Consider the following 12,837-nt stretch of genomic DNA (forward strand, 5'->3'; position numbering starts at 1 on the left):
TTGAGTTGTTTATGTTTTATTAATGAGAGAGAGATGATATACTCTTGACAATTTGATGTTGTTAAATGTGAAGGTCTTGCCTAATTGTTTTTCGTTTCAATAAAGTTTTTCATGAAATTTATTTTTTATTATGAAGCATGCTTAGTTATTGAAATTCCGCTGCGATGATACCCTAAGTGAAGGTGAGCATGCGTTGACAGATGTTGAATGTTTTGTTTTAAATTTCCATGTGTTGCATAGTAGATGGGTTTGATGTCGAGTAACATCCTAAGTGTATACATGTGTTCTTTGCATGCTTTATTTTACTATAACAAGCACGAAGAATTAGGGTGTTGCACACAAACTTAAATTCGACCCTGCTATCTTCTTAAAATCTATCTAAAAATCTTTTAACTTATGTCAAATTTCAAAAACTTTTTCATATTACAATTCACTCTCTCTTGTGTTTCAAGTCATTACGTGAACACAAATTTGTGTGAAGATACACGATGATTGTAACACTTGAGGCCAAATAGGGGCAAGAGTGTTCTCCACATTAGAATGAGAGGGATCTCGAGGCTATGCAGGGAATGGATTGCATAGTTGAAGGAATGAATATAAGGATTAATATGTAGTACCTATACCAACAAGATGCATCTTTTTTTTTCCCGATAGTACGTTCCATAAGAACTCCACAGTTAAGCGTGCTTGACTTGGAGCAATTTTGGGATGAGTGACCTTCTGGGAAGTTTCATGGAAAATGTGTGATTGAGGATAAATCATGCTGAAAAAACCTGTGTTGGTTTGTGGGGTCATTCGATAATCGTGAAAGTAGTCTAGGGCGTTACAAATGGTATCAGAGACAGACCTCTCCCAGTAGGATATGGTTCGATGACGAACTATGCAGAAGCTGGTGGGCATGTAACACCCGAGGCCGAAGAAGGGCGAGGAGTGGTTGCACCACATGTAACACATGAGGACGAAGGGGGCAAGGGTGGTCGCCACATCAAAATGAGAGGGATCCCGAGGCTATGCAGGGAAGAGTCTGCATAGATGAAGGAATGCATATAAGGATTGATAGGTACTACCTATACCAACAAGATGCATCTTATTTTCGGTAGTCCGTTCCATAAGAACTCCACAGTTAAGCGTGCTTGACTTGGAGTAATTTTGGGATGAGTGACCTTCTGGGAAGTTTCCTGGAAAGCGTGTGAGTGAGGACAAATCATGCTGAAAAGACTGATAGTGGAAATGGATTGAACATTTACTTGAACCCCAGGGTACAGGGTTCGATTCCCACGAAAGTAAAAAACTCTACTTGAAAGGGGGATAGAGAAGATTGTGAAGTGGCCGTGCCAGAATTGTATTGCGAGGGGCCGGGCTGTTACAATGATCATAACTAAAGAGAAATTCATTTGACTAATCATCCATTGTATCATGAGAGGACAATATGCATCGACATGTGTTTGCACTTATTTAGAGACATGATTGAGTCTGAGATGATTTTGGTGGAAAAGGTTACTTCGGAAGACAATTTAATTGATGTGTTAACCAAGTCATTATCTAAATAAGATTTTTATCATTGCTTAAACTTGACTAATTGTGTAGAAAACTCATTTAAATTTGGAGAGAGAAGAAAGATGGTTGATGAATAAATTGACGTAAGAATTATACTTTTAAGTAATGTAGGTATTTACGGATTATGCTTCAAAAATTACGAGGTGTTTTAAGAAAATATTTCTAAAGAATTTTAGAGAGTTGATCATTTTGGATCAAAATAAATAAAAGTGTGTTGTTTATTTATCTTATTTTTGATATTATGGTTTGGTTTGCTTTACGAGATAGATTAATTTTTCTATAGCCTATTTACTGCAATTGTTTATTTTCTTTGTCCTACACATCATACTTTTAAGTGCGTTTGATCTTCAATTATTGCTATGCATAATTTTTTCAATGTTTTTAATTTAAATAGTTTTTAACATTTCGTTTTTCTCACTTCTTATTTCGTCATTTCAATGTGCCAATATTATTATGTTGACAACAATAGTACAACGACTTTCAAGCAAAAACTATAGTAAGTATCTTTTTATCGTCTCCATAAGGATTGGTGTTATCGATGTCATTCAATCGCTACTACGTTTCTAAGCTTGTTTGTAAAAATATATTATAAAAGCGGAAAGGAAAATAAAGGAAATAAACTACGGAAAAATAAAGATCTTGGAGAGGGGAGAGAACATGTTAGGATTGGTTTTCATAACTCGAAAGTATGCCATCTATCAGTCATTTATATACAAATCTAAATGTTCCTCAAAACCATCACGTATCACTCACATCGACGTTCGTGTCCAAACATTCGACAAGGTTTCAACCATATCGTTCATGTCCAAAGCAATATGCAAGCATTAATAATCGATATAAAAGTGAATGTTAAGCCTAAATCTATGTCTAGAGTTTAGGACCTAACAGATGCTAAAACATCGATACCGATTCCTAAACAGATTACGTCTAACATCATGACCAATAAACACAAATATACAACAAACATATTAAACTAATCTATCGCGTTTGAACTTCTCAATCATTGGCTATTATCGACCGTGTCCAACCAAATGACGAGACATTTACGGTAACTAACTCAGTCATGTCCAACCAAGCATTACGATAACATTAACGATCAGATACAACTGAATATTGAATTCGACATCCGTTTCTAGACTGTGGTATTCGATAGTAAAAAATATTTGGTCATAAGTTTTGAGAGGGGTTTGTCAAAAGATTCCCAAAACCTAGGTTTTACATAAACACAAACATAATCAACAATATCATATATTTAATCGGTTCACATACAATAGAATTAGAGTAAACACATATGAGTACGAGTTATTACAACCAAAACCAACAAAGAATATATTCTAACCACTCATAGTGTCTAACCACGACGAGGGGAAATGAAGAGGAAGAAAAATCAACCAAGGTGCCCTAAAGATTAACTCAAATCCGACTCAAATCTGCAAGAATAAACTTCTACGTTATTTGTAGCACTTCCTTTAGTCTCCAAAATATTTCTCTACTTGCCCTAGCTTGCCATCATGAAGAATGATAATGAATGACCCAAAAAGTGTGAAAAATCACTTAAATAATGGGGCTGATGCACCAAATCGCGCTAAGCGCGGTACAAGCCCTTAGCCCGGTCAAATTTGCCAAAATTCATGATTCTGGAGCTCTTAGCGCGCTATAAAGCCCGCTTAGAGCGACTTGTAGTACCGAAAAAACAAATTTTGTTTTCATCATAATTTCAGAACGTAACTCCGATTGACGTACGGTCGAAAGCGTTGAATACCTACAAAAATGAGCAAAAATTTAAGAAATCAAACTATTTACTAACAAAAAGCAAAAACACTCTATTTAAACGATATGTACACAAAAATGGGGGTTTGGGCCTATTAACCATAAGAAACGAGTCAAATGGTGCCCAAAATGAAAAAAAATATGTATACAGTTTTCCACTAATCAAACTCTCCCCAACTCACTTGTTTGTCCTTAAACAAGAACTAACCAACTCAGAGAAATAAAAGCGAAAATCCGAGAAATCATGAATCCACAAGTTTATACAAACGAAAACAAATGCAATGGTTCCAACGAAAACGGGTACAACACAAAGAAACACACTTACCACTAAACTACGACGACAACATGATCACAAAACAAACGCTAACTACAAAAATCATGGCAAACATTCCAAAATGATACATGTTCAATCACGAATCACACCTAGCAAAAATTCATTGTTTGATGAAAAACACACAAACATGAGGGAGTTGACACTCACACAATAATCTAGCTAACAACATAATAAATTATGCATTCATCTAAAAAAACTTGTATTTAGAACACTAAAGCAAGAATCACAAGGACTTTCAAGGGTTGTAATGTGGCTTGAATATCAAAAGAGGGTCAAAACAAAAGGTTCGAAACAAAGTCACCTAAGCCTATGAGATAAATCTCTTCCCACACTTTCGTGCAACCAAAACCTTTTCATCTTTTTATCTTTTTTCTTTTGCTTACAACCTTGACTTATTACCTCCTTTTGTCTTTTCTTATTCTTTTTTCACATTTTTCTTTCTTTCTCATTTATTTCTTTCTTTTTCTTAACCACAGGGATTGGTGCCATCGATGACATTCAATCGCTACTACGTTTCTAAGCTTGTTTATAAAAGTATATTATAAAAGCGGAAAGGAAAATAAAGGAAATAAGCTACGGAAAAATAAAGATCTTGGAGAGGGGCGAGAACATGCTAGGATTGGTTTTCATAACTCGAAAGTATGCCTTCTATAGTTCATTTATATACAATCTAAATGTTCCTCAAAACCATCACGTATCGCCCACATCGGTGTTCGTGTCCAAACATCCGACGAGGTTTCAACCTATCATTCGTATCCAAAGAAATATGCCAACATTAAGAATCGATACAAAAGTGAATGTTAAGCCTAAATCTATGTCTCGAGTTTAGGACCTAAAAGATGCTAAGACATTGATACCGATTCCTAAACAGATTGCGTCTAACATCATGACCAATAAAAAAAAATATACAACATACATATTAAACTAATCTATCACGTGTGAATTCCTCAATCATTTTCTATTATCATAAATCCCTCTTCGACATCGATCATGCCCAACCAAATGACGAGACATTTACCGTAACTAACTCAATCGTGTCCAACCAAGTGTTACGGTAACATTAACGATCAGATACAAATGAATATCAAATTCCACATCCGTGTCCACAGTATGGTATTCGATTGTCGAAAACATTGGGTCATAAGTTTTGAAAGGGGTTTGTCAAAAGATTTGTCAAAAGATTCTCAAAACCTAGGTTTTACATAAACACAAACATAATCAACAATATCAAGTATTTAATCAGTTCACATATAATAGAGTCAGAGTAAATACATATGAGTACGAGTTATTACAACTAAAACCAACAAAGAATAGATTCTAACCACTCATGGTCTCTAACCACGACGAGGGGAAATGAAGAGGAATAAGAATCAACCAAGGTGTCAGGAAGATTGACTCATATCCGACTCTAATCCGCAAGAATCATCTTCTATGTTTTTCGTAGCACTTTTCTCACTTTCCAAAATGTTTCTCTACTTGCCCTAGCTTGTCACAATGAAGAATGGTGATGAATGACCTAAAAAAGTGTGAAAAATCACGTAAATAGTGGGGCTGACGCACCAGATCGTGCTAAGCGCGGTAAGGGTGTTTAGCCCGGTTAAAACAGCCTAAATTCATGATTCAGGAGCTCTTAGCGAGCTAGAAAGGCCGCTTAGCGCAGTCTACAGTACAGAAAAAAGATTTTGTTTTCATCATAACTTCAGAACCGTTACTCCGATTGACGCACGGTCTGAAGCGTTGACAAACTTATTCAATGCTCTATAAAAAATGAATAAAGATCATTGCTTGAATATCTACAAAAATGAGCACAAGGGTAAGAAATCAAACTATTTACTGACAAAAACACTCTATTTAAATGCATAAAAATTAGGGTTTTGGCCTATTAACCAAAAGAAGCGAGTCAAATCACACCCAAAATGAAAGTGAATATATATACAATTTGACACTCATCCTATTGTCTTAGTGTGATTGTTCAATTTCTTATTTATTGCGGTGTTCATTTAATTTAAATTGAAAGATAATTTCAATTCAATACAAATTCAATTATTGAGATTAGCATAAATACTACATATCCAAAACCTTGAATATTCCCTTCACACTTTTTTGTAGTAACATTTGTAGACATTTTACTATTTCTATATTCAATTTTATTGGTTTTAACTCTTTTGATTTTGTGTAGTTTCTTTAGATATGTTCTACCAATTTGAATGAAAGAGTATACCTTTTTTAATATAAAAAAAATCTAAAAGTGAGAGAAAGATTCTGAGTTGTTCAAGATGTTCAAAAGATGCTCTTACTAAATAAAGTAAGAGAAAGGTGAAATACAAATTTTGCATTAGAATTCTATAAAGAGTGAACTAAGAAATCACCACACAATACAGAAAACTAAGAAATGGAGAAAGAAACCAAAACCAAAACCCCTCACTGTTTAGTAATTCCATATCCAACACAAGGCCACATAAACCCAATGCTTCAATTCTCAAAACGTTTACTCCAAAAAGGAACAAAAATCACACTAGTAAACACCATATCCAATTCCAAAACCATCTCAACCATAAACCTCAACAAGTCCTTCCAATTCGAAACCATCTCAGATGGTTTCGATCACGGAGGACTTACCTCCGCGAAAAACATCGAGACTTACATCGATACCTTTCGTCGAACTGGATCACAGACTCTTGATCAACTTCTTCACAAGTTAGCATCAACAGACAATCCTGTTGATTGTGTTATTCATGATGCTTTCTTGCCTTGGATTGTTGATGTTGCTAAGAAGTTTCAACTACCTGTTGCTGTTTTTCTAACTCAGGCTTGTTGTGTTAATAGTATAAACTTTCATGCTTTTAAGAGATGGTTGGATTTACCTTTGTTGGAGACAGAAATTGTGTTGCCTGGATTGCCTAAGCTTGATGCTTCTGATTTGCCTTCTTTTTTGTATCAATATGGAACTCATCCAGGATATTTTGATCTTCTTACAAACCAGTTTTCAATGATTGACCAAGCTGATTGGGTTCTTGCCAACACTTTCTATGAATTGGAGCAAGAGGTGTGTCTTTTATACACTCTTTCAACTTTTTTTGTCATGATTCATAGGTTTTAGAGGAAAGAGGTTCTCTTAGTTTGGGGGTTAGGCTATATTAGAAACAAGGAATTAGTTAATTTGTTAGATCATTTCATTAGAATTTTGGTTGAGTCTGACTGATTCTACTAGGCCGGTTTGTAAAACTTATATTCATGCTTTATCTCGTCCAGTGCAGGACTCTTAACACACCCTGGACAGGAGACCCGATTGCGATAATCGGATAACATGTCGTCCAGAAGGTCTTATATAGACTATGATTTTGAGAATTTGGATTGAATCTAACTCAACTTTACATTTTTTGATGGGTTTAATGTGATCATTTGTGGTTGTGGTCAAGTGTTGTGAGGATCTTGAGGGTGCGTTTAATCATATCCCTTCTGCTTCATCATTTTCATCCTTTGACCGATCGCTATTCGGTATCAGGAAGGAACAGGTTCATTTCCAAAAGCGCGTTACAAATCATTTTCAGGACCTTTCGGTGGTTAGTGATGATAAATTTCTATCAATTGATTGGATGCAGAAGCTCCTCACTGCATTTATCTGCTGCCATGAGGACTTCAGTGGGAGTCAAGGAAGGCATTGAGAGGTCAGTCAAGGAACGCAATTGAAATTTGAAATGCGAGTCGAGATGGGATTGAGAATATCCATATGTGGCAAAAGCACCTTGAAATTGCGAGCTATGCTTGGGTTCAAATAAGAGACCATTGACTGAAAGACAGTTTTGGAGGGTTGCAAAGGAGCTGATGGATTTAGCAATGGCAATGCTTGATGAGAAAGAATCGGGATGTCTCTATTTTGGCCGGCATAACTCGAGCAAGGATCATCATTCAGCAGGGCATTAATGATCAGATTCATGGAGTGTCTCTTGGTCCTGATCTGCGGATAAGCAGCTACAGTCCATTGCAAGTAACCTGGTTTAACCTCGTGCGAATGAAACTTCTGTGAACAGAAGGCTTTCAGTTTCCGTTTATACATGAGTTGTTTTCTCTTGTTTGTTTTGTGGATCCAAGTTGAAGCTATTGCGTGTCAGGGTAGGGGTTTAAATTAAACCTTCATTTTTCAGTCCCGAGGCAATTTACCTGGAGCGCTCGAGTTACTTTGCTTCACGAACGGATCTTGGAGGAGTCAAAGAAGCAAAACCACCGGAACGCAAGTGCTTTTCTGATGGCGATATATCAAATTGAGATAACCACCAGCCACTTGACTGACCTGCTAGATTCTGCTCAGTTTCCGTTGACCGACAAACGAGGCCTCAACTGCTTTCGTCGTTGAGTCATAAAAGATCTCGATGTCAAACTCTAATTGTTATATGAAATATTTTATCTGCATATTTAATTTTGAATATTTGACTATTGAAATCTGAAATGGTATTTTATATAGGTAGTGGAATGGTTGATGAAGATTTGGCCATTAAAGACTATAGGACCATGTGTTCCATCTATGTTTTTAGATAAAAGGCTCAAAGATGATAATGAATATGGAGGTAGCATCTTCACTACAAATTCTGAATCTTGCATCAAATGGTTAGATACAAAACCAAAAGGTTCAGTTGTGTATGTATCTTTTGGAAGCAGGGCTAGTCTCAGTGAGGACCAAATTCATGAGCTAGCTTGTGGTTTGAAAAATTGCGGAAGATATTTCATATGGATTGTTAGAGAAACTGAGAAGGGTAAGCTTCCAAAAGGTTTCTTGGAGTTATCAGAGAAAGGTTTAATAGTGACATGGTGTCAACAACTAGAAGTGTTGGAACATGAAGCTGTTGGATGTTTTGTGACACATTGTGGTTGGAATTCAACATTGGAAGCATTGAGTTTAGGAGTTCCTGTTATTGCTATGCCAATATGGACAGATCAAATTACAAACGCGAAGTTTTTTGTTGATGTATGGAAAATTGGAGTCAAAGGTGTTGCGGATGAGAAAGGGATAGTTAGAAGAGAAACACTTGAGGATTGTATAAAGGAAATGATGGAGACTGAAAAGGGAAATGAAATGAAGAAGAATGCTATGAAATGGAAGAGTGCGGCTAGGAATTGTGTTGACGAAGGTGGAAGTTCGGATGAAAATATTGCAGATTTTGTGAAAGAATTGACTCTAAGAGGGAGGGTTTAATTGCTTGTAAAATCAGTGTGTTGCTTCAAAATATGATCTGCTATGTCATACTGTATAACGCCTATACTTCAAATGGAAGGTGTCTATCATGTCAAACACGACACGACACAGATACTTTTTTTTTCTGGTTTACGGCGTGCATTCGGTTTTATGCGATTATGCTCTTCTGCGCTTTAGTGTTTCAGCTACTGCATAATTCTGCGCTGCTGTTGCATTTTCTTGTTTTGACAAATTTTTACTGACCCTCTGGCCTTTGTCACAATTAAGTATTGATTTATACGGCAATGTGTTATTTCTTTTGTGCTTGTTCTCGTGCAATGCCTTGCTTATTTTCTACACGAAACAGTTGTGAATTTTTACTGAATGAATTTATCATCCTAGTACTTCATACCTGTTTCTTACCGGCACATATCCCCGACTCTTCGAGGTCCTTTCGAGGATCTGTTTTCGGCAGATTTATTAAAAGTCTTTGAGGAACGTGCCCGGCCAAAGGGGAACAGACCTTTCAAATATCCTTTTCATTCCTCTGAGTAAAACTCTGTTGGCAGATTTTGCTTAGTCGTTGGTATGAGGCTGCTCCACTAATATGAAGTGGTGTTTGACCCCAAGATCTTGAAAATATCATTCAGATTTTATCTGTGAATTGTGTATTCTTGTTCCTAATGACGGATTGTGGAATCTCATATGTTGCTAGGAAATTCTTCAATAAGAATTTCTGAATATTGGTTGTGGTTACTTTAGCTAAGGTTTCAGCTTCAATCTACTTGGTGATGTAATCCAGAACCACAGTCTTTTCAATCTTCTAATAGCAGGCTTCAGAACTTGCTAGTGCCTTGCAAATGAATTATATTGGGTTCTAATTGGTGTCTACCTTCGTAACTAGGACAATACTCAATGTTCAGTGAAAACAACTGAGATATTGTCCTATCTAGACATGCGTTGAAATCTGCGTTGTTGGCATCTAGAAGGTCCTATCTAGAAGAATTGAATTTTTTTAGCTTCTCCCTCAGATGGAGGGCAGTCGCATCCAGGTTTTCTCTAGAGGTTTTTATGGTAGTGAGACGGTCCTTCCAAGTCTGCATAGATAATCACTCACTCTTCATGATTGTGGTGATATTCTATCTTCAGGTCAACTGGAAAAGCAAAGGTGTCAAGGGTTTCTACATAATATCTCACCTTAATGGGTTGTTCTGGCTTCTGGGTTATCTCTAGATTACAATTCTCTCTTCTTATATACCCATCAAATCTGTAATCCTTCTCTTCATGGTTCCTTTGAATGGTATCCTCGGATGTAGTAACCCACTAACCCTCCAGTGATAGAAGTAATGAAATGATATCCCTAGGTAACAGATGCTACAAATATTCTTGTCTTACTCATTTTCTTCACTACCATCTTTGCCTTTGTTTAGGCCCTCAATGGTTTAAATTGTTATTCTCTGACTGATGATCAAATTTGGTGTCCACGTGCTCAATGTGCTTGTCAAGGTCTCTAGACCCATCACAAATCTTCAAATTAGGTCCCATCTCACGAGATTTAGGAATCCCGTATTCAGTCATGTGTTTGGTGAATGAATTGTTTCGATGGGGTGAAAGTGTGATGGTTGCCACCGTGCTCATGTTCCCTTTAGAGGATTGATAGAAAGATTTCGTGGGACATCACTCCTTAGGTGGTGTGTGATTATCTCCGCCTCTATAATCACAAGGAGAATTATGTCCATGGGGATTACGAAGATGCTTTTCTAGAAACTATCACACTCTTTGGTTGCGACGCAACATCGACAAGAGCGCCCCTCTAGAATGGTCATATATGTCAACACCTCTAGTTGAGTTGCGATATGAGAAGTGGTATTCTCAATATATTGAGGATTCTCGTATTAAGGAGGTTAATGTTTTGTTGTTATACCAATTTATTGATGTTCGTCATGAGTTCGTTAGCACCATGGATCCTTGCGGATTGGAGTTTTTGAATGTTGTGTGATAGTTCTAGTCTAGAGGATTGGAAAGATAGTGGAGGAGGAAGTTGAGACAAAGGATGAAATAAAAATTGTCTTTGGCACAACAAAAAGAATGATCCTTTGAAAATTGTGGAGGTTTGAATAATTTTAATTTAAAACAAAATTATTTGTAAAATTAGAGTTTGAAAATAATTTTAGTAAATATGCATGAAAAATCAAAGGAAAGAATGATATTGGAAAATAAAAGGGTTAAGAAGAATTTTTTCACAAACCTCCTTATACAAGAAAAATTTTCAGTCTAATTTCTAACCAAACAACTATTAAGGCTTATAGAGGTTAGTCTCCAAACCCAACAGAGTCTTTGCATTGGCTAATTTCGAACAATGACGAATTTTTCAGTAGGTTATCCTTCAAACCGAATCAGGGTTTTACAAGACTAACCACAAATCAAATCGAGATTTATACCAAGATGATCTCGAACCTAATGATCTATTACACCAGGCTGAACTCAAAAACCAAGAGAGATTTTAATCGAAATGATCTCGAGATAGAGCTTTTTAATGGGATGCGCTTAAGAACCGTTGTGGAGTTTTTCACTAGCTGATCTTCATGAACAAAAAAAATAGTTTTTTCTTCAATGGAGAAATTCACTAACCAAGCAGAGACTTTCTAAGACAAGCCCCTAATACAAGCAAAGGCTTTTAATTGGTTTAACTCATAACCGAAATATTAACTTCCTATGGAAGAATTATTTACACGAGGAAATTACACTCTTCGTAAATTTACAATTTTTCCATCACCTAAAATAAATATCTTTATTTAGACACAAGAACACTCTTGAAGTAATATTGCTAAAATATGTGAGAAAATATGAAATATTTAGAGAGGTGATGGGATATATGAACTACAAGGGTTTTTCTAATTTTCTGGATGTTTAAAAGTGATATAGAAGCACTTTATTTATGAACAACCCTACACCCTTTGCTCCCAAGGCATACGTGATGGTTCTTAACGGGGAATATAGTGCAAGTTACATAGAGTCAAGGGGCACCACACTAAAAATTTCTACCACCTCAAAAAGGAAATCAAGAGACTAATACATGAGGTACACCTCATTAAATGCGTGAAGGGTGACTCCTTCTATTTGTCACATAAGTCTAACTCACGAGGGTGACATGACGCTGGAAGCCCCAGGCTCAACAAAGAAAAGGAGGCGTCTCAAAGAGAAGGGAATAAAGCTACACAATATACTCTCAACACCATAGAAGAAGGATTCTCCAGATGCGGGGAAACTAGCTCGGCTCGAAGAAGGTCCCCTCGCCTTATTCCAAGTGTAGAAAACCTCCATAAAGTTGAGATTAAAGAAAATATCTAAACACCAAAAACCACAATCGCCTTCTTGAGGAAAGATGCAGTAGGAATCCACCCTTATAATGATGACCCCATGGTCATTAGCATCAAGCGCGAAGACTAAGAAATTAAAAGAGTTCCCATTGACCAAGGAAGTTCCACAAACATATTATACTGTAAAACATTTGAAAGACTTCGCCTCAGCCCAAAAGATTTGAAGCCTCTTAGAGGACCGTTGTCGGATTCTCTAGAGAACTGGTACTAGTAAAGGAATATATCATCTTGAGGATCACTTTTTGAAAAGAAGACTAGACCGAGATAAACGTTAGATATTTGGTTATTTACGCCCTTCTTTGTATAATATATCACCTTGGCGACGTTGATTCCATTTTAATGATGCATGGACCAGATGACATTGTTTTAACTGTTGTAATTTCTTATATCTCTTAGTTTTCTTAATTTTCTGTTGGAAATTTCGATTTATCTTTTAATCAATGCCGATTTTAATCAATGAATGAATTTTTTATCATTACAAATGTTGTCGTTCTAGTTTTTTGAGTCTGAGTTTGTTCCGTGGAAGCATTTACAAAAGTATTCCGTTTGTGCATCTACGGAACAAAACAACGTTAAACAAAAAAAAATGCTTCCGAAAATGCATCTATGAAAAGCACAAAGACATT

The 12,837-nt window shown here is 36.3% G+C and overlaps 1 protein-coding gene across 1 annotated transcript; it reads left to right on the forward strand.

The window, feature by feature from the left end:
• Positions 1–5,895: 5,895 nt before the first annotated feature.
• LOC131653064 (mogroside IE synthase-like) lies at positions 5,896–12,518 on the forward strand. Its single transcript, XM_058923101.1, has 2 exons — positions 5,896–6,707; positions 8,124–12,518. The coding sequence occupies exons 1-2, from the start codon at positions 6,054–6,056 to the stop codon at positions 8,850–8,852; spliced, it is 1,383 nt and encodes a 460-aa protein (XP_058779084.1). The 5' UTR covers positions 5,896–6,053; the 3' UTR covers positions 8,853–12,518.
• The last annotated feature ends 319 nt before the right edge of the window (positions 12,519–12,837 follow it).

This window comes from Vicia villosa, linkage group LG2 (genome assembly GCF_029867415.1).
Source record: "Vicia villosa cultivar HV-30 ecotype Madison, WI linkage group LG2, Vvil1.0, whole genome shotgun sequence".
NCBI classification, from domain to species: Eukaryota; Viridiplantae; Streptophyta; class Magnoliopsida; order Fabales; family Fabaceae; genus Vicia; species Vicia villosa.

Bases quoted from the DNA above. Each gene is read 5' to 3' on its own strand.
- LOC131653064 (XM_058923101.1), top strand. From the start codon at position 6,054: ATGGAGAAAGAAACCAAAACCAAAACCCCTCACTGTTTAGTAATTCCA. The intron at 6,708-8,123 runs GTGTGTCTTTTA...TATTTTATATAG, and splicing joins TCTATGAATTGGAGCAAGAG to GTAGTGGAATGGTTGATGAA.